Source organism: Mesoplodon mirus (genome assembly GCF_964341445.2).
Source record: "Mesoplodon mirus genome assembly, chromosome: 3".
Classification (NCBI taxonomy): domain Eukaryota; kingdom Metazoa; phylum Chordata; class Mammalia; order Artiodactyla; family Ziphiidae; genus Mesoplodon; species Mesoplodon mirus.
Genome location: NC_138978.1, coordinates 89,759,742 through 89,782,843, shown reverse-complemented (window position 1 = coordinate 89,782,843; position 23,102 = coordinate 89,759,742). Strand labels below are relative to the sequence as shown.

The following is a 23,102-nucleotide window of genomic DNA, read 5'->3' as shown; positions in this document are numbered from 1 at the left end:
CACCTCAACCATTCTTCAGATATCCCTCCTGTCCCACTGTTTGAAATGACACCTTTTCTTATTCTAAATTCTAAAATATCTCTGGCCTTGGGACTTCCCTGGTGGCGCAGTGGTTAAGAGTCCGCCTGCCAATGCAGGGGACACGGGTTCGAGCCCTGGTCCGGGAAGATCCCACATGCCGCGGGGCAACTAAGCCCATGCGCCACAACTACTGAGCCTGCGCTCTAGAGCCCGCGAGCCACAACTATGGAGCCTGTGTGCCACAACTGCTGAGCCCATGTGCCACAACTACTGAAACCTGCGAGCCTAGAGCCCGTGCTCCGCAGCGAGAAGTCACTGCAATGAGAAGCCTGCGCACCACAGCATAGAGTAGCCCCTGCTCGCCGCAACTAGAGAAAGCCCCTGCGCAGCAACGAAGACCCAACACAGTCAAAAATAAATAAATAAATAAATAAATAAATAAATAAATAAATAAATAAATAACTTACTTTAAAAAGATTGCAGCCTTTTTTAAAAAAAAATAATTAAATAAATAAAATACCTCTGGCCTCATTTCTGTCCCTTTCTGCCCTCCTCCGTCCATCTATCCATTCAGGATCCAAGGGCCAGGCAAGAATGCACCTGCTGAAGGCAGCCAACTGGGTGGTGGACGCTGGGGAGAGGTGGGAACTGTGGCAAAGGCATCAGCCTGACAGGCGGCCTCGCCCGGGCTTCAGCTGACTGCTGCTGAGAGGCCCCAGGGCTCCGGAGGGTAGAGCCACTCGTTTCCCAGCTAGAAATTTGGAATCACGTGTGAAACCTAATTTCTAATCATCAGAGGAGACCGATTCGATTAGCGTTTTGTTCCTTTCGGTGACCACGTCGTCAGTGGGTGGTATGGCCTCCAGTTTGCTTCCTCTGGAGACACAGTGATTCAGAGTTTCTGGAGGGGTGCCCAGACCCTATGCTGGGAGCCACAAAGCAGCATGTGGACTCTCCTCTCCTGGCAGCTGAGGGGTGACCCCAAGGCCCGGCCGCACTCCAGAAGCCCACCCCCAATGAGGGGACTGTCCGAAGGGGGAGTTCCCGGCCCACCCACCCAATTCACTATAGGCGTGCTTCCTTTCTTTGAGACTTATCCAAATTTCTGGAACATTCTACAGCCTGTTAGCCCTAATAACCAATAACCCTCCCATCCTGCCTGCCACCCCATCAGGCCCTCTTGCCCTCCCCCCAGCAAGGCTCCCATGTTCCCTGCACCCAAGCTTTCCAGTCACCAGGTGCCCATTTGAGAAGTGATTTAGAAGAAATAAGGGAGGGAGCACTAAGTAAGCACAGAAAGCCTGAGGTGGGAGAGTGCTTGTCACATCTGAGGAAGCACAAGGAGTGAGGGCCAAACATGTGGGGCCTGGTGGACCACAGCAAAGACTGAGAATGGGAAGTAGGGAGGAAATGAACCATGTCTTCAAGGCCAGGGGCCTGATTTTTTAAAAATATTTATTTATATAATTTATTTATTTTCCTTATGGTTTTTTTGCCTGCATCAGGTCTTAGTTGCGACACACGGGATCTTTGTTGAGGCATGTAGGATCTTTTCGTTACGGCACGGTCTGCTTGGGTTTCTCTCTAGTTGCGGTGCGTGCGCTTCTCTCTAGTTGTGGCATGTGGGTTTTTTTTTTTTTTTTTCTCTCTAGTTGTGGCATGCGGGTTTTTTTTTTTTTCTCTCTCTCTAGTTGTGGCACACGGGGTCCAGGGCACCTGGACTCTGTAGTTGGAGGTACACAGGCTCTCTTTGAGGCACGCGGGCTTAGTTGCCCCATGGCATGTGGGATCTTGGTTCCCCGACCAGGGATCGAACCTGCGTCCCCTGTATTGGGAGGTGGATTTCTTTACCACTGGATCACCAGGGAAGTCCCAGGGCCTGATATTTAAGCTATGGTTGCCAGACCGTTGGTTGCTATGTCACTGCCATCTCCACTTGTTCCTCGCTGCAGAGTTCATCTGCCATTAATGTCTGCAAATACTAGACACTTGTTTTCCCTGCCTGCCCTGAAGCTGGGGCGTGAGCAAGTGATCCAAAATCTAAACTGCTTCCCTAAATTGCAGTTTAGGATTAGGTAGATTGGAAAGGGGAGAGACTACAAGCCAAGGGCCAGTCAGGAGGCTTTTGCCCAATTCTAGGACAGAGATAAGTTGTGTCTGAATATCAATAATGGTCATAGGACAAGAGATGAGGGGTGGACGAGACAGAGATGGAAATGACATGCTCTGGCAACAGGATGTGAACAGAAAGGGAGAGAGAAGTGGGGTGAGGAAGCAGTGGGGGGAAAGTGGCAGAGCCGGGAGCAAGAATAATAGCATGGCTAGAGAAACTGACTTCAGTGATGTGGTGGCAGTCCTTCTGACATGGAGTGCATCCACACGTAGGGGAAGGGAAAAGCCTCCCATCTTTGGTGAGGAGTATCTAGAAAGCGAGAATAGAAACTATTCAGACTCATTCACAGATCTGGTCTCTGTGTATGTTATTCATTCTGCCTGGCGGGCTCTTTGCCTAGCAAACTCCTATTCATCCCTCTATACCCAGATTAATTGCTACCTTCTCCAAGAAATCTTCTTGAACTACCTTAAGGCAGAATTATTTCTTTTTCTAGGTTTCTGGAGCCCTTCACTGACACCTGCATCCTATCACTTGCTACATACAATGCATTGTCATTTTTCTGTTTCCTGTTCAGTACTAGATGGCAGGTGCCCCTCCTTAAGGGGCAGCTTAATAATTTTGTATCCCTGGCATTTAACACTGTGCCTGAAATATAATCATCAAATGAGTGATGAATGGTTGAATAAAATATTGATGATGGAAAAAAAGGTAGAGGTTAAAAGTGGTAGCAGACTGTGAGGAAAAAGAAATGAATGGCTAGGAGCTTCCTAAAGATGGCGGAAGAGTAAGACGCGGAGATCACCTTCCTCCCCAAGGATACACCAGAAATACAGCTACACGTGGAACAACTCCTACAGAACACCTACTGAACGCTGGCAGAAGACCCCAGACCTCCCAAAAGGCAAGAAACCCCCCACATACCTCGGTAGGGCAAAGCGGAGAGATTCCCGCACAGAGGATCGGTGCCGAGCGGCACTCACCAGCCCGAGAGGCTTGTCTGCTCGCCCCGGCGGCGCTGGAAGCTGAGGCTCGGGCTTCGGTCAGAGCGCAGGGAGAGGACTGGGGCTGGCGGCGAGAACTCAGCCGGAAGGGGGCTAATGAGCCACAGCTAGCCGGCAGGGAGTCCGGGAAAACTCTGGAGCTGCCGAAGAGGCCAGAGACTTTTTCTTCCCTCTTGGTTTCCTGGTGCGCGAGGAGAGGGGATTAAGAGCGCTGCTTAAAGGGGCTCCACAGACGGGCGCGAGTCGCGACTGAAAGCGCGGAGCCCAGTGACGGGCGTGGGACGCTGGGGCTGCTGCTGCCGCCGCCAAGAAGCCTGTGTGCGAGCGCAGGTCACTGTCCACACCGCCCTTCTGGGAGCCTGTGCAGCCCGCCACTGCCGGGGTCCCGGGATCCAGGGGCAGCTTCCCTGGGAGAACGCACGGCGCGCCTCGGGCTGGTGCAACGTCACGCCGACCTCTGCCGCTGCAGGCTCGCCCCGCACTCCGTGCCCCTCCCTCCCGCCTGGCCTGAGTGAGCCAGAGTCCCCGAAGAGGCTGCTCCTTTAACCCTGTCCTGTCTGAGAGAAGAACAGACGCCCTCCGGCGACCTACACGCAGAGGCGGGGCCAAATCCAAAGCTGAGACCCAGGAGCTGTGAGAACAAAGAAGAGAAAGGGAAACCTCTCCCAGCAGCCTCAGAAGCAGCGGATTAAAGCTCCACAATCAACTTGATGTACCCTGCATCTGTGGAATACATGAATAGACAACACATCATCCCAAATTGAGGAGCCAGGAGTCAGTGGTGTGCCTCTGAGGTGGGAGAGCCAACTTCAGGACACGGGTCCACAAGAGACCTCCCAGCTCCACATAATATCAAACGGCAAAAATCTTCCAGAGATCTCCATCTCAACACCAGCACCCAGCTTCACTCAACGACCAGCAAGCTACAGTGCTGGACACCCTAAGCCAAACAACTAGCAAGACAGGAACACAACGCCACCCATTAGCAGAGAGGTGGCCTAAAATCATAAAAAGTCCACAGACACCCCAAAACACACCACCAGACGTGGACCTGCCCACCAGAAAGACAAGTTCCAGCCTCATCCACCAGAACACAGGCACTAGTCCCCTCCACCAGGAAGCTTACACAACCCACTAAACCAACCTTAGCCACTGGGGACAGACACCAAAAACAACGGGAACTACGAACCTGCAGCCTGCAAAAAGGAGACCCCAAACACAGTAACATAAGCAAAATGAGAAGACAGAAAAACACACAGCAGGAGAAGGAGCAAGATAAAAACCCACCAGATCTAACAAATGAAGAGGTAATAGGCAGTCTACCTGAAAAAGAATTCAGAATAATGATGGTAAAGACGATCCAAGATTCTATTTCCAAGATCCAAAATCTTGGAAATAGAATAGACAAAATGCAAGAAACAGTTAACAAGGACCTAGAAGAAATAAAGATGAATCAAGCATCGATTAAAAACACAATACATGAAATATAAAATACTCTAGATGGAATCAATAGCAGAATAACTGAGGCAGAAGAACGGATAAGTGAGGTGGAAGATAAAATAGTGGAAATAACTGCTGCAGAGCAAAATAAAGAAAAAAGAATGAAAAGAACAGAGGACAGTCTCAGAGACCTCTGGGACAACATTAAACGCACCAACATTCGAATTATAGGGGTTCCAGAAGAAGAAGAGAAAAAGAAAGGGACTGAGAAAATATTTGAAGAGATTATAGTTGAAAACTTCCCTAATATGGGAAAGGAAATAGTTAATCAAGTCCAGGAGGCACAGAGAGTCCCATACAGAATAAATCCAAGGAGAAATATGACAAGACACATATTAATCAAACTGTCAAAAATTAAACACAAAGAAATCATATTAAAAGCAGCAAGGCAAAAACAACAAATAACACACAAGGGAATCCCCATCAGGATAACAGCTGATCTCTCAGCAGAAACTCTACAAGCCAGAAGGGAGTGGCAGGACATAATTAAAGTGATGAAGGAGAAAAACCTGCAACCAAGATTACTCTACCCAGCAAGGATCTCATTCAGATTTGATGGAGAAATTAAAACGTTTACAGACAAGCAAAAGCTGAGAGAGTTCAGCACCACCAAACCAGCTCTACAACAAATGCTAAAGGAACTTCTCTAGGCAAGAAGCACAACAGAAGGAATATACCTACAATAACAACCCAAAGCAATTAAGGAAATGGGAATAGGAACATACATATCAATAATTACCTTAAATGTAAATGGACTAAATGCTCCCACCAAAAGACACAGATTGGCTGAATGGATACAAAAACAAGACCCATATATATGCTGTCTACAAGAGACCCACTTCAGACCTCGAGACACATACAGATTGAAAGTAAGGGGATGGAAAAAGATATTCCATGCAAATGGAAACCAAAAGAAAGCTGGAGTAGCAATTCTCATATCAGACAAAATAGACTTTAAAATAAAGACTATTAGAAGAGACAAAGAAGGACACTACATAACGATAAAGGGATCGATCCAAGAAGAAGATATAACAATTGTAAATATTTATGCACCCAACATAGGAGCACCTCAATACATACGGCAAATACTAACAGCCATAAAAGGGGAAATCGACAGTAACACAATCATAGTAGGGGACTTTAACACCCCACTTTCACCAATGGACAGATCATCCAAAATGAAAATAAATAAGGAAACACAAGCTTTAAATGATACATTAAACAAGATGGACTTAGTTGATATTTATAGGACATTCCATCCAAAAACAACAGAATACACATTTTTCTCAAGTGCTCATGGAACATTCTCCAGGATAGATCATATCTTGGGTCACAAATCAAGCCTTGGTAAATTTAAGAAAATTGAAATTGTATCAAGTATCTTTTCCGACCACAATGCTATGAGACTAGACATCAATTACAGGAAAAGATCTGTAAAAAATACAAACACATGGAGGCTAAACAATACACTACTCAATAACGAAGTGATCACTGAAGAAATCAAAGAGGAAATTAAAAAATACCTAGAAACAAATGACAATGGAGACACGACGACCCAAAACCTATGGGACGCAGCAAAAGCAGTTCTAAGGGGGAAGTTTATAGCAATACAATCCCACCTTAAGAAACAGGAAACATTTCGAGTAAACAACCTGACCCTGCACCTAAAGCAATTAGAGAAAGAAGAACAAAAAACCCCCAAAGCTAGCAGAAGGAAAGAAATCATAAAGATCAGATCAGAAATAAATGAAAAAGAAATGAAGGAAACGATAGCAAAGATCAACCAAACTAAAAGCTGGTTCTTTGAGAAGATAAACAAAATTGACAAACCATTAGCCAGACTCATCAAGAAAAAAAGAGAGAAGACTCAAATCAATAGAATTAGAAATGAAAAAGGAGAAGTAACAACTGACACTGCAGAAATACAAAAGATCATGAGAGATTACTATAAGCAACTCTATGCCAATAAAATGGACAACCTGGAAGAAATGGACAAATTCTTAGAAATGCACAACCTGCCAAGACTGACTCAGGAAGAAATAGAAAATATGAATAGACCAATCACAAGCACTGAAATTGAAACTGTGATTAAAAATCTTCCATCAAACAAAAGCCCAGGACCAGATGGCTTCACAGGCGAATTCTATCAAACATTTAGAGAAGAGCTAACACCTATCCTTCTCAAACTCTTCCAAACAATATCAGAGGAAGGAACACTCCCAAACTCATTCTACGAGGCCACCATCACCTTGATACCAAAACCAGGCAAGGATGTCACAAAGAAAGAAAACTACAGGCCAATATCACTGATGAACATAGATGCAAAAATCCTCAGTAAAATACTAGCAAACAGAATCCAACAGCATATTAAAAGGATCATACACCATGATCAAGTGGGGTTTATTCCAGGAATGCAAGGATTCTTCAATATACGCAAATCAATCAATGTGATACACCATATTAACAAGTTGAAGGAGAAAAACCATATGATCATCTCAATAGATGCAGAGAAAGCTTTCGACAAAATTCAACACCCATTTATGATAAAAACCCTGCAGAAAGTAGGCATAGAGGGATCTTTCCTCAACATAATAAAGGCCATATATGACAAACCCACAGCCAACATTGTCCTCAATGGTGAAAAACTGAAACCATTTCCACTAAGATCAGGAACAAGACAAGGTTGCCCACTCTCACCACTCTTATTCAACATAGTTTTGGAAGTTTTAGCCACAGCAATCAGAGAAGAAAAGGAAATAAAAGGAATCCAAATCGGAAAAGAAGAAGTAAAGCTGTCACTGTTTGCAGATGACATGATACTGTACATAGAGAATCCTAAAGATGCTACCGAAAAACTACTAGAGCTAATCAATGAATTTGGTAAAGTAGCAGGATAGAAAATTAATGTACAGAAATCTCTGGCATTCCTGTACACTAATGATGAAAAATCTGAAAATGAAATCAAGAAAACACTCCCATTTACCATTGCAACAAAAAGAATAAAATATCTAGGAATAAACCTACCTAAGGAGACAAAAGACCTGTATGCAGAAAATTATAAGACACTGATGAAAGAAATTAAAGAAGATACAAATAGATGGAGAGATATACCATGCTCCTGGATTGGAAGAATCAATATTGTGAAAATGACTGTACTACCCAAAGCAATCTACAGATTCAATGCAATCCCTATCAAACTACCACTGGCATTTTTCACAGAACTAGAACAAAAAATTTCAAAATTTGTTTGGAAAAACAAAAGACCCCGAATAGCCAAAGCAATCTTGAGAACGAAAAACGGAGCTGGAGGAATCAGGCTCCCTGACTTCAGACTATACTACAAAGCTACAGTAATTAAGACAGTGTGGTACTGGCATAAAAACAGAAAGATAGATCAGTGGATCAGGATAGAAAGCCCAGAGATAAACCCATGCACATATGGCCAACTTATCTTTGATAAAGGAGGCAGGAATGTACAGTGGAGAAAGGACAGCCTCTTCAATAAGTGGTGCTGGGAAAACTGGACAAGGACATGTAAAAGTCTGAGATTAGATCATTCCCTAACACCATACACAAAAATAAGCTCAAAATGGATTAAAGACTTAAATGTAAGGCCAGAAACTATCAAACTCTTAGAGGAAAACATAGGTAGAACACTCTATGACATAAATCACAGCAAGATCCTTTTGGACCCACCTCCTAGAGAAATGGCAATAAAAACAAAGATAAACAAATGGGATCTAATGAAACTTCAAAGCTTTTGCACAGCAAAGGAAACCATAAACAAGACCAAAAGACAACCCTCAGAATGGGAGAAAATATTTGCAAATGAAGCAACTGACAAAGGATTAATCTCCAAAATTTATAAACAGCTCATGCAGCTCAATAGCAAAAAAACAAACAACCCAATCCAAAAATGGGCAGAAGACTTAAATAGGCATTTCTCCAAAGAAGATATACAGACTGCCAACAAACACATGAAAGAATGCTCAACATCATTAATCATCAGAGAAATGCAAATCAAAACTACAATGAGATATCATCTCACACCAGTCAGAATGGCCATCATCAAGAAATCTAGAAACAATAAATGCTGGAGAGGGTGTGGAGAAAAGGGAACACTCTTGCACTGCTGGTGGGAATGTGAATTGGTACAGCCACTATGGAGAACAGTATGGAGGTTCCTTAAAAAACTAAAAATAGAACTACCATATGACCCAGCAATCCCACTACTAGGCATATACCCTGAGAAAACCATAATTCAAAAAGAGACATGTACCAAAATGTTCATTGCAGCTCTATTCACAATAGCCCGGAGCTGGAAACAACCTAAGTGTCCATCATCGGATGAATGGATAAAGAAGATGTGGCACATATATACAATGGAATATTACTCAGCCATAAAAAGAAACGAAACTGAGCTATTTGTAATGAGGTGGCTAGACCTAGAGTCTGTCATACAGAGTGAAGTAAGTCAGAAAGAGAAAGACAAATACCGTATGCTAACACACATATACGGAATTTAAAAAAAAAAAAATGGCATGAAGAACCTAGGGGTAAAACGGGAATAAAGACACAGACCTACTAGAGAATGGACTTGAGGATATGGGGAGGGGGAAGGGTAAGCTGTGACAAAGCGAAAGAGAGGCATGGACATATATACACTACCAAACGTGGGGTAGATAGATGGTGGGAAGCGGCCGCATGGCACAGGGAGATCAGCTCGGTGCTTTGTGACCGCCTGGAGGGGTGGGATGGGGAGGGTGGGAGGGAGGGAGATGCATGAGGGAAGGGATGTGGGAACAGATGTATGTGTATGACTGATTCACTTTGTTATAAAGCAGAAACTAATAAAAAATTAAAAAAAAAAAAACAAAAAAAACAAACAAACAAAAAAAAAAACAAAAAAAAAAAAAAAGGAGAAATCGACAGTAACACACTCATAGTAGGGAACTTTAACACCCCACTTTCACCAATGGACAGATCATCCAAAATGAAAATAAATAAGGAAACACAAGCTTTAAATGATACATTAAACAAGATGGACTTAATTGATATTTATAGGACATTCCATCCAAAAACAACAGAATACACATTTTTCTCAAGTGCTCATGGAACATTCTCCAGGATAGATCATATATTGGGTCACAAATCAAGCCTTGGTAAATTTAAGAAAATTGAAATTGTATCAAGTATCTTTTCCAACCACAATGCTATGAGACTAGATATCAATTACAGGAAAAGAGCTGTAAAAAATACAAACACATGGAGGCTAAACAATACACTACTTAATAACGAAGTGATCACTGAAGAAATCAAAAAGGATATTAAAAAATACCTAGAAACAAATGACAATGGAGACACGACGACCCAAAACCTATGGGATGCAGCAAAAGCAGTTCTAAGAGGGAAGTTTATAGCAATACAATCCCACCTTAAGAAACAGGAAGCATCTCGAATAAACAACCTAACCTTGCACCTAAAGCAATTAGAGAAAGAAGAACAAAAACATCCCAAAGTTAGCAGAAGGAAAGAAATCATAAAAATCAGATCAGAAATAAATGAAAAAGAAATGAAGGAAACGATAGCAAAGATCAATAAAACTAAAAGCTGGTTCTTTGAGAAGATAAACAAAATTGATAAACCATTAGCCAGACTCATCAAGAAAAAAAGGGAGAAGACTCAAATCCATAGAATTAGAAATGAAAAAGGAGAAGTAACAACTGTCACTGCAGAAATACAAAAGATCATGAGAGATTACTATAAGCAACTCTATGCCAATAAAATGGACAACCTGGAAGAAATGGACAAATTCTTAGAAATGCACAACCTGCCAAAACTGAATCAGGAAGAAATAGAAAATATGAACAGACCAATCACAAGCACTGAAATTGAAACTGTGATAAAAAATCTTCCAACAGGGCCTCCCTGGTGGCGCAGTGGTTGAGAGTCCGCCTGCCGATGCAGGGGATACGGGTTCGTGCCCCGGTCTGGGAGGATCCCATATGCCGCGGAGCGGCTGGGCCCGTGAGCCATGGCCGCTGAGCCTGCGCGTTCGGAGCCTGTGCTCCGCAGTGGGAGAGGCCACAACAGTGAGAGGCCCGCGTACAGCAAAAAAAAAAAAAAAAAAAAAAAAAAAAAAAATCTTCCAACAAACAAAAGCCCAGGACCAGATGGATTCACAGATGAATTCTATCAAGCATTTAGAGAAGAGCTAACACCTATCCTTCTCAAACTCTTCCAAAATATAGCAGAGGGAGGAACACTCCCAAACTCATTCTACGAGGCCACCATCACCTTGATACCAAAACCGGACAAGGATGTCACAAAGAAAGAAAACTACAGGCCAATATCACTGATGAACATAGATGCAAAAATCCTCAACAAAATACTAGCAAACAGAATCCAACAGCACATTAAAAGGATCATACACCATGATCAAGTGGGGTTTATTCCAGGAATGCAAGGATTCTTCAATATACGCAAATCAATCAACGTGATACACCATATTAACAAATTGAAGGAGAAAAACCATATGATCATCTCAATAGATGCAGAGAAAGCTTTCGACAAAATTCAACACCCATTTATGATAAAAACCCTGCAGAAAGTAGGCATAGAGGGAACTTTCCTCAACATAATAAAGGCCATATATGACAAACCCACAGCCAGCATCGTCCTCAATGGTGAAAAACTGAAACCATTTCCACTAAGATCAGGAACAAGACAAGGTTGCCCACTCTCACCACTCTTATTCAACATAGTTTTGGAAGTTTTAGCCACAGCAATCAGAGAAGAAAAGGAAATAAAAGGTATCCAAATCGGAAAAGAAGAAGTAAAGCTGTCACTGTTTGCAGATGACATGATACTATACATAGAGAATCCTAAAGATGCTACCAGAAAACTAATAGAGCTAATCAATGAATTTGGTAAAGTTGCAGGATACAAAATTAATGCACAGAAATCTCTGGCATTCCTATATACTAATGATGAAAAATCTGAAAGTGAAATCAAGAAAACACTCCCATTTACCATTGCCACAAAAAGAATAAAATATCTAGGAATAAACCTACCTAAGGAGACAAAAGACCTGTTTGCAGAAAATTATAAGACACTGATGAAAGAAATTAAAGATGATACAAATAGATGGAGAGATGTACCATGTTCTTGGATTGGAAGAATCAACATTGTGAAAATGACTCTACTACCCAAAGCAATCTACAGATTCAATGCAATCCCTATCAAACTACCACTGGCATTTTTCACAGAACTAGAGCAAAAAATTTCACAATTTGTATGGAAACACAAAAGACCCCGAATAGCCAAAGCAATCTTGAGAACGAAAAATGGAGCTGGAGGAATCAGGCTCCCTGACTTCAGACTATACTACAAAGCTACAGTAATGAAGACAGTATGGTACTGGCACAAAAACAGAAAGATAGATCAATGGAACAGGATAGAACGCCCAGAGATAAACCCACGCACATATGGTCAACTTATCTTTGATAAAGGAGGCAGGAATGTACAGTGGAGAAAGGACAGTCTCTTCAATAAGTGGTGCTGGGAAAACTGGATAGGGACATGTAAAAGTATGAGATTAGATCACTCCCTAACACCATACACAAAAATAAGCTCCAAATGGATTAAAGACCTAAATGTAAGGCCAGACACTATCAAACTCTTAGAGGAAAACATAGGCAGAACACTCTATGACATAAATCACAGCAAGATCCTTTTTGACCCACCTCCTAGAGAAATGGAAATAAAGACAAAAATAAACACATGGGACCTAATGAAACTTAAAAGCTTTTGCACAGCAAAGGAAACCATAAACAAGACCAAAAGACAACCCTCAGAATGGGAGAAAATATTTGCAAATGAAGCAACTGACAAAGGATTAATCTCCAAAATTTATAAGCAGCTCATGCAGCTCAATAACAAAAAAACAAACAACCCAATCCAAAAATGGGCAGAAGACCTAAATAGACATTTCTCCACAGAAGATTTACAGACTGCCAACAAACACACGAAAGGATGCTCAACATGTTTACTCATTAGAGAAATGCAAATCAAAACTACAATGAGATATCATCTCACACCAGTCAGAATGGCCATCATCAAAAAATCTAGAAACAATAAATGCTGGAGAGGGTGTGGAAAAAAGGGAACACTCTTGCACTGCTGATGGGAATGTGAATTGGTACAGCCGCTATTGAGATCGGTATGGAGGTTCCTTAAAAAACTACAAATAGAACTACCATATGACCCAGCAATCCCACTACTGGGCATATACCCTGAAAAAACCATAATTCAAAAAGAGACATGTACCAAAATGTTCATAGCAGCCCTATTTACAATAGCCCGGAGATGGAAACAACCTAAGTGTCCATCATCGGATGAATGGATAAAGAAGATGTGGCACATATATACAATGGAATATTACTCAGCCATAAAAAGAAATGAAATTGAGCTATTTGTAATGAGGTGGATAGACCTAGAGTCTGTCATACAGAGTGAAGTAAGTCAGAAAGAGAAAGACAAATACTGTATGCTAACACATATATATGGAATTTAAGAAAAAAAAATGTCATGAAGAACATAGGGGTAAGACAGGAATAAAGACACAGACCTACTAGAGAATGGACTTGAGGATATGGGGAGGGGGAAGGGTAAGCTGTGACAAAGTGAAAGAGCAGCATGGACATATATACACTACCAAACGTAAGGTAGATAGCTAGTGGGAAGCAGCCGCATAGCACAGGGAGATCAGCTCGGTGCTTTGTGACCACCTGGAGGGGTGGGATAGGGAGGGTGGGAGGGAGACGCAAAAGGGAGGGGATACGGAAACATATGTATATGTATAACTGATTAAATTTGTTATAAAGCAAAAAAAAAAAAAAAGTGGTAGCAGAAGGGGGGTGAAATGTTGAAATATTAAAGTTAGGATATTGAGACATTCATAGAGAATGGTGGAACAGATGAAGTTATACTTGGAAGCTCTTAGAAGACTCTATATGTGGAAGGAGGAGATCTAAATCTTTGAGCTAATACCAAAATGGAGAAGAATTACGATCATTACCTGAGAATAGCTCAAGAAGAAATAGGCAGAAAAAAACAGATGACATATTAGATTAAGTTGAAAGGTAGAGCCCAAAGAGAACCTGAAGGTCAGGAAATCATGAGAGTGTCTTCTTCAGAATTTCTGGAAACATAACAGTGACATTTTATGACTCAGTCACACAATGCAATCATGAAAGTCTTACATACTCAAGATTGATATTTCCACAACATGCAATGTAAGGGGGTTGGTGCATTCTCAGTCTGCAGATGGTAGAAACATGATAGATTTGTGGCATTTTTCTGGGGGCCGATCTTGCAGCTGGGCCAGTGGCATTTGTTTCATTGTTTTCATTCTTCTTCCTCTGCCTCAGGACCATTTGGGAAAATTAAAGTTATACCAGCTCTAATGATGCTTTTATTTTCTCCATTTCGTATCTACATTTTCAGAGTGTACTCTGTCTCAGTGGCTCTCAACTCAGGAAGATTTGAGCCTTTCCGCTGCCCTCCTCCCAAAATGGAGACATTTTTATAACTGGCATCTATTGGGTAGAGACCAGGGATGCTGCTAAATATCTTAATGCACAGGAAAGCCCTCAACCACAAAGAATGATCAGGCCCCAAATGTCAATAGTGCTGAAGTTGGGAAGTCCTGTAGGGTCTGTCCTATATTAACAGCACAGATATTATGCCAGTTCCTTGGCTGGCCAGCTTTAAAATTTTGTGGTTCTTAACAAATGCAGAAAATGTGGAGCAAGTTCCTTTATTTCCATTTCTGAGGTTAAAACGACACTTTATCAATATAGCTTACACAGCACTTCAAATTTTATCAATCTAAAGTCCATTTCAAAAGGGGAATTCCTCAGGTACTTTTTGGGCTAACACTAAGAGGTGTTTAGTTTAACAAGTACTTAGGTGACATTGCTAAAGGGCTATAAAAACAGTGACAATCAAAACAGGATGACAGTAGTCACTGAAATCATGCCCAGAGTCTTAGTAGAGTTACGGGTAGTGGGAAGTAGGAGTGAGTGGGGGCCGGCACATGCCTGTGTCTCACGTCCCAGGCCTGGCACTTACCAGTCATTGGCCTTTGGCAGTTGCCTCTCTGTGCTTCAGTTTTCTCTTTGGAGATGAGGATTATAGGGGAGACTTACCTCTTAGTGAAAACTAACTATTAACACATAAAAAACGATTAGAAATCACTTAATAAGGTTACCAGAACGGTGGGCACTTCTATTTACTGGTCAGAGTGATGCCAGCGCATGACAACGGCATGAAGATAGTTTACATTTTCTTTGGCAGGCCAGCTTTAAAATTTTGTGCTTCTTAACAAATGTCAAAATGTTGGCGTGATTCTCATTATTTCCATTTTTGAAGTTAAAGCAGGACATTGTTGGTATATCTTGTCTTGCAGTTCAAATTGACACAAATTAAAAAGTGTGGCTACACTGTGTTTCTTCAGGGAATCACTAACAGTTATGACAGGAGAGCAAATATCTGCACAATTCCTGAGACAAGAGGCATTATCCCAAAGCTGTTGTTTTCCCAGTTGTGTGATGCGCCACAAGAGGGTACCAGAGACTTCTTTTGAAAACTTAAGCGGGCCGTTTGGGTTTTGTTTATATTGTAGCCAAAATAGTCACTGGATGGTGCCCAAAGACTTCTTTTGAAAACCTACATAGCCAGTTATTCGTTTGGTGTTTAAATCATGGTAAAAATAATATATGGTTATCATATTTAATTGGACCAATACAATACATGAGTTCAAGGGCAAACATCTCAATTCAACATAGACCAAATCTATTTTCTCTGTTCTAGATCCTGGTCATAGGAAAAGTCCTGGAGAAAAATTTTCTTTATTTATTAAAGTTTTAGTGAAAAAAAATGTAAAAATCACACTCCACTGGTGGTGATTTAGCAGCCCCATCACCTAGAAAGGATGGGGTCCTTAGGATCTGCTATACGAAGCCCCATTTCCCAGCTTTGCTGGATTACTGTGAAGAAAGATCTGCGTTGGTGACTCCGGTTTCTTTTCCATTGCAAGTTTATACCTGAGCAAAGAAGCACTCTAGGAGCACAGTAGCAGGGCTTTTTGGAGTCCTGGGCACTATTCAAAGTAAACCTCAAAATATGGTTTTAGACAGACACGCAGGGCCTTGGGCTAACAAAACCTCACAGCCCTGTCCCTGTCTCCTGCCCTGGGGCCAATCCTCTGAGCCTGGGCAGGGTCTGAGGGAGTCCCACAGGCTGGTTGGGCCCCAGGAAGTGGGGAAGAGGGACACATTCAAAATAGCACGTGTGTTGGGCTTCCCTGGTGGCGCAGTGGTTGAGAGTCCGCCTGCCGATGCAGGGGACGCGGCTTCGTGCCCCGGTCTGGGAAGATCCCACGTGCCGCCGAGCGGCTGGGCCCATAAGCCATGGCCGCTGAGCCTGCGCGTCCAGAGCCTGTGTTCCGCAACGGGAGAGGCCACAACAGTGAGAAGCCCGCGTACCACCAAAAAAAAAAAAAAAAAAAAAAAAAAAAAAAAAGGCTGAGAGGGTAGAGTAGAAGAGGGAGGAGAAGCAGCTAATGACTGATGGCCACTCTCTGCTGGCGCAGGCTTAGCGCCCACCCAAGGCTGACTCACTGAATCCTCAAAAGAACTCTACCTGTTTGGTGCCTTTACCTTCATTTGACAGATAGGCAAACTGAGAATTTGAGAAGTTACTCTTTCAAGGCCACACAACTGGTAAGAGATGGAACCAGGAAACAAACCAGAAAGTTAAGAAATGCCAAGTAGGCCGGGGTCGGGGGTGGCGAGGGCGGTGGGCCATGCGGGGGGGCCCGGGCTCCAAGCTCACGCTGGCCCGCCGCCCCCAGGACGTGTTCCTCATGATCCGGCGTCACAAGACCACCATCCTCACAGACTCCAAGGAGTCGAGCAATGTGTTCGAGCTAAAGTGCATCGTCGAGGGCATCCTCAAGCGGCCGCCGGACGCGCAGCGGCTGTACAAGGACAACCAGCTTCTGGACGACGGAAAGACATTGGGCGAGTGTGGCTTCACCAGCCAGACAGCACGGCCTCAGGCCCCAGCCACTGTGGGGCTAGCCTTCAGGGCAGATGAGGCCTTTGAGGCCCTGCGCATCGAGCCCTTCTCCAGCCCACCCGAGCTGCCGGATGTGATGAAGCCACAGGACTCAGGAAGCAGCGCCAATGAACAATGAGAACAGTGAGAGGCCCCCCAACTGCCCTACCCCCCCAATAAAAGAGATTTGGGTGTCAAAAAAAAAAGAAGAAATGCCAAGTATGTGAAAGGTTTTTTTTGTTTTGTTTTGTTTTTGCGGTACGTGGACCTCTCACTGTTGTGGCCTCTCCCGCTGCGGGGCACAGGCTCCGGACGTGCAGGCTCAGCAGGCATGGCTCACGGGCCCAGTTGCTCCGCAGCACGTGGGATCCTCCCGGACCGGGGCACGAACCTGTGTCCCCTGCATCAGCAGGCGGACTCCCAACCACTGCGCCACCAGGGAAGCTCCAAGTATGTGAAATTTTAGTAGAGGTGGACAACTAACTCTCCATAACCTTTAGTATTTACTCTGTGGTGGTTGTTCTCAGAGGGGCATATGGAAAGTAGGTTCTTTGCTCTCTTTCTTTGACTGAAGGAGCAATGACCACAGCAGATATGGTTGTGACTTAGGCACTGCCCAGGGGAAGGGATTCAGTCCTCTCTAAGGAGGTCCCAGGATGCTGGGTGGTCTCCGGTTCAGAGTAGAATGAGCCACCTCAATGGGCCATGGCCTACCTAGTAAAAACTTCCCGGCTTTCTCCAAGATGGTAGTTTCCCTCTACTGTTTATCAGTATGCTATAAAAAGAAAAGTGCTTGTAAACAACTTGAGTGCATGAACAATCTAATTAAAATAATTAAAGTAATAGCTTGTGAAAAAAGTAGTAAAACTAATTATTATGGAGTAGCAGTGTGGGAAGGTGAAAATTGCTGACAGTCTTTAGGTCTAAGCTGCTTCATTTGGCACAGAAAAACACAGTTTACCAGGTCCCTTCTGAGGATATGGTTCCTCCCTCCCAACCTAGATTTAAACTCTATTGCTTCTCATCTCAACGTTTGATTTTCTTCTTGGCAGCAGCCATATGCAAGTGACCTTCCAATGGTTCTAATTCCAAATTGTTCCTTAGGGTCAAATGTCTGACTTTTTTCTTTTTAACTCAGAGAATCATGAAAGTTTAGAATCTGAGACCCTATGCACTGAAGGAACATATAGACTCCTAGTAAATGATCCATGGATGCGTGACTCCCTTTGCCGACGTTTCCATGTGATGACTAGCCACTCTTTGCTCAAGTACCTTGCAGAGGCAAGGAAATGCAGCTGTGGCTGCTCTGACTGCTGTCAAATACCCTTTTGTTTCTGTTTTAAGCTATCCTCTGTCCCTTTAATGTCCCACTACTCTTTGTTCTATCCCTCAGGGCCATAGAGAATAAGAAAAATGCCACTCCCAGGTATTTGAAGGCAGGACTGTGTCAGCTCATGCCTTCCCAGTATCTAGTTCCAGCACAAACCTGCTAAGTGTTCTACCTCCACGAGATAGAGCCTGGTTGAAAGGTCTCACAGTTTACCTAGGAGGGGTATTTACCTGAAACGGCCAAATACTGTCCTACAGAGGTGAGGACCATAGTCTTTGCTGGGAAGAGTAATAGTCATATCTGAGGGGAAATGGAACATCAGGTCAGAAGGTAGAACAGGGGACAAGAAAGATATCGAACAGCAAATTTGTTCGCTCAGAGGGTCAGGAGTAGAGGAGAAGCAGTAAGAAGTACAGGTAGAGAAAGGCAATTCAGAACTAAGACCGTGGAAGAGTAAAGTTTTACAGGAGCTCCCCTTCATTACATAGTGATTCATACGTAGCCTATGGTCATGCAGGGCCAGATCCCCTCAGTGTAACACTGGTAGTTCTTCAATTATTCATCATACGACTGCTATTGAAACTGCCTTTATAATCCATGCTAGAATCTTGTTGAACAGCTCATTAAATAACATCATTAGTTGGTAGAATCCACCTGACACTTTGGGGTAATAGTGTGTCGCAGAGGCATTTAAAATGTATACCGGGGCTTCCCTGGTGGCGCAGTGGTTGAGAGTCCGCCTGCCGATGCAGGGGACACGGGTTCGTGCCCGGGTCTGGGAAGATCCCACATGCCGCGGAGCGGCTGGGCCCGTGAGCCATGGCCGCTGAGCCTGCGTGTCCGGAGCCTGTGCTCTGCAACGGGAGAGGCCACAACAGTGAGAGGCCCACATACTGAAAAAAAAATAATAATAATAAAAAAAAAATGTATACCAGAGCATGGAGCAGACTCTCTTTGCTCAGGAAAAGTCACTATAGTGGACCCTCTTAGTTATGTAAACATAGATTGATTAAGTACATGGAAAGCACTTAGCGTAACCAGTAATATCAGCACACATCACCTCCCCCCTTTAGACTAGGTGAGTCTCAGGGTTCTTGGACATTGGAGGTAAGTGAGGCAGAGGTGGCTTTCAGGAGAGAGATACAGACCATATTGCAGAATCAAGCAATTTCATTAAAATGTAAGAGTGATTACATGCACCCCAATGTTCATTGTAGCACTATTTACAATAGTCAGGTCATGGAAGAACCTAAATGCCCATCAATAGAGGAATGGATAAAGAAGATGTGGTACACATATACAATGGAATATTACTCTGTCATAAAAAGGAACGAAATTGGGTCATTTGTAGAGTCATGGCTGGACCTAGAGACTGTCATACAGAGTGAAGTAAGTCAGAAAGAGAAAAAGAAATATCGTATATTAACGCATGTATGGGGAACCTAAAAATATGGTACAGATGAACCGGTGTGCAAAGCAGAAATAGAGACACCCACGTAGAGAACAAACATATGGATGCCAGGGGGGGAAGCGGGGGGGTAGGGGTGGGCTGAACGGGGAGATTGGGATTGATGTATATACACTAACATGTATAAAATAGATAACTAATGAAGAACCTGCTGTATAAAAAATAAAATAGAATAAAATTCCAAAAAAAAAAAAGTAAGAGTGATAATACTGTGACAGGAAAGAACAGAGTGGTTGGGGCTAGGAGATTCCCAGGGACCACTGGCTGTCTTGCCCAGGAACCTGGGGGGATAGGGAAGGGCCAAGTTCAGTATCCACATCTGTGTCTGCAGGCCAGCATCTCGGCACTGGGTGCCAGAAAGGAGAGAGAGCCTGGGGGTAGGCAAGAGATGATTGTAAATATTTCAGCTCCACATTATTTAATAGAGAGTGTTCAGAAGTGTGAGTGTGAAATAAACTCCTTTGAAATGAGCCCCCTTTGGGAAAAAAATATATTTTGAGTCAACAAAGTAGGTCATCCTGGTTTCATGTGGTATACCCCACTGACAATGTTCAATTCCCAGTTCATAGCCCTTTCCTTCTTCTAAATTTCTTAATGGTCACTAACTGGGATTTGGTGACATCATTCACAAGTTCATTGGGTAGCTGATGTAATTCATCCGGATCAGGAAATGTGTGCTCCCTTAGAGCAGCAGGTTTCGTTCATTCAGCAAGTCTCACCAGTTTCTTCTTTGCAGAGCCCTGAGGTAGGTGCTGCAGGAACAATGACGAACTCTCGGACCACCCTCCACTCCCTTCGGGCTGCAGGTCTCCCTTTACAAAGCACATTGTGAGCTTCTGGCTTTGCACCTGCTCACTCACAGCAAGACGCCTGGTTATCCTGGAAAGTCCTCCGGCTGCTGGGGCTACCTTATCCTCTAAGGTAAAAATGAAATGGGAAACCCAGCATCTCTCTCCAAATCTCTAGATATTCCCAGAAGGTTATTCTTCTTCTAGTCATTTCCAGGATCCAGCTTCCTGTTTCTGCTAAATTCTCCATCCCCACTCAGCCCCTCACCTCCTGTCTGCACTGTTCCTTTTCTACACCATGTTACCCCATCATGGAAACAGCTCCAGTTCTTCCACTCCCCAGACCCCATTCCCAAGGAAAACATCCCGCTGTGCCAGTTCAGGGCCTCTGAGATTCAGTCACCAAGACAGAATTAGAAATGCAAGAGATTTCTTGAGGAAAATGCTTCTGAAGGATAAAGAGGAGAGAAAGAGAGAGAGGGCAGGACCAGGTAGGGGAAAACTCAGACATGATCCAGGTCTGACACCTGTGAAAAGAGAAAGGGAAGGAAGGAAGACGATTGGTAGGAAGAGCCTTAGGACACAGCACAGCTCTGAGAAAGTCCTGAGCAGGCAGATGGGGAGACTGAGAGCAAAGATCACCATTGGAGGAGTCCTGCAGTGGGCAGGAATAGCCCAGTCATAGTCTCTGCTGTGTTCAGTCACTGGCTGGGACAGCCCAGGGAGGCGGTAGCCTTGGTGTGAACATTGTTGTGTGTCCCAAATGTGCAGCAGCTGGAGGCTGATTCTCCGGAAGAGAGACCTTAGCGGCATACTCCACAGCTGCCACACCCATTGACTTAGGGAACCACATAGCAGACTTTTATTGAGCTTCCAAAATAAAGGAGAGAACGATAGGACTTACATAAAATTACAGCACAGCACAGCCAATGATGTAAAACAAAATATTGGACACCTTTGGGTTTAAAACTCACTCAGTTATTCTTAACTACTTGCCTGCTCTCTTTGTGGAGGGCCCTGATAATATCACCCCCTCACTTCCCTTCCCGTAGCTCTTCGTTCTCTTCCTCTCTTTTCCTTTTTGGCTGCCAGTCTTCAATTCTTGATACTTTTCATATACAAGGCAATTCATCCTTGGGGATTTCTTCTTTCATATCCAAGGTCATTTGCTAAACAAGGGATAGTCTTCTCTCTGAAGACTTTGTAATTCTACTTCCATCTTCAAAATTAATGTTCTTAGGCCCATTACATAATTTTTCTCCACATTTCTGTAGAATTTTAGAATTTTAATTGTAAAATGTAATTGAATTTAATTTTAATTGGTAACTGAGTGCGTTTGCATTTTTGCCAAAGAATTAGATATGTCTTCTAAGATCCTTGCCATAACTGTCAATCACTTCATGAATGATTTCAACCCAGTATAATTCAACAGTATTTATGCTGTTCCACTCAGTCCTAGAAACTACACTAAACTGTTTTGGGAGATTGCAAAGAGAATTGGAATTAGCCTCTGCCCCTAAGAAATAAGCTAGCTTCTAATTTCTTGAGAGAAAAGTGGGCATATGTATACTGCCATAATGACTCAGTGGCTGATTAGATGTCTAGCTAAGCAGGCTGAAGATGACTTCTAAGATCCTCATTCAGGTGTAGTGATCAAGATGTCATTTATCCAGAGAAATGACAGGACAAAATGCAGATGGAGGTGGAGATGAAGACAGGTAATTAGATGGTTTTAGACATGTTTCAGAGGCACTCAATAAATATTTGTTGAGTGGATGAAAAAATGAATGAAAAAGTAATGACATGAGATTTTCAAAAGGCAATTGGAAATTCCAACTTCAGGAGAGTAGTGAAGGAATGACCTGCAAAAAAATGTCATGGGCTTGAATGAGGCTGCCCAGAGGAAGTACAGTATGAGAAACTGAACAAGCTAAGTCTAGAATCCTTGGAGATAATATGCATGAACAGTTTGAGTAAAGAAAAGAAGACTGAGAAGGAACAATGAGAAAAGAGAGAAAATGCCTATGTCAGTGTACACAATAATATGAGCACATATCACCTTCCTGGTGTAGACTGAGTGAGTCTCCTTCTGAGAAGGTAAACTCAGAACCACAAGAAGCTAGAACAGAACAGGATGGAAAAAAACCTGTTAGATTCTTCTTTGGTGACCATGAAACCAGCTGTTTAGCAGAGTAAGGGGACAAAACACAGATAGAGGGGAATTTAGCTTCTGCAGGGAAGGAGGGCAGTGGGTGGTGCCACTCTGTACATTGGCGGAAAAGATGTACAAAGCCAGAAAAAACTTGAGTGTGGCTAGAGGCTAAGGGGAAGGAGCTGATGGAGGAGTTACTGCAGCTGGGACAGAGAAATGGGCTTATTGATGAAATGTCATCCTGTGAGAGCCCTGAGGAAATTATTGAATCCCTAGTGTAAGAGAGAGGTTAGCTTTGGAAAGGAGTGGGGTCTGTGTCCTCGAAAACAGGAGAGGAGATCAGGTGCAGAAGAAATGGACTATGTTTTGAGTGGAACCACCATTTCTTAGAGCAAGAGAGCCAAGTGGGACTGTGGTCCTTGGAGAGTGTGAAAGATTTGAAAAGGCAATAGAAAGTTAGCCAGAGATGATACGAAGGAAGTTATGCATTCTCATCCTCAGACTGACTACAATTCATTCACAGCAATAGCTATTGCTGGGAGTTCTTCTTTTTCACATATGACCTCACTAAGCTCTTAGAACAATCCTTAAGGTAAGTTCTAT

General features: G+C 43.2%; 1 protein-coding gene across 1 annotated transcript; it reads left to right on the top strand.

Annotated features, from left to right (window-relative positions):
• Positions 1-16,561: 16,561 nt before the first annotated feature.
• On the top strand, positions 16,562-16,930 carry LOC309799617 (elongin-B-like). The gene has a single exon (XM_082612963.1). It carries the CDS (start codon positions 16,568-16,570, stop codon positions 16,898-16,900), a length of 333 nt encoding a protein of 110 aa, XP_082469089.1. The 5' UTR covers positions 16,562-16,567; the 3' UTR covers positions 16,901-16,930.
• The last annotated feature ends 6,172 nt before the right edge of the window (positions 16,931-23,102 follow it).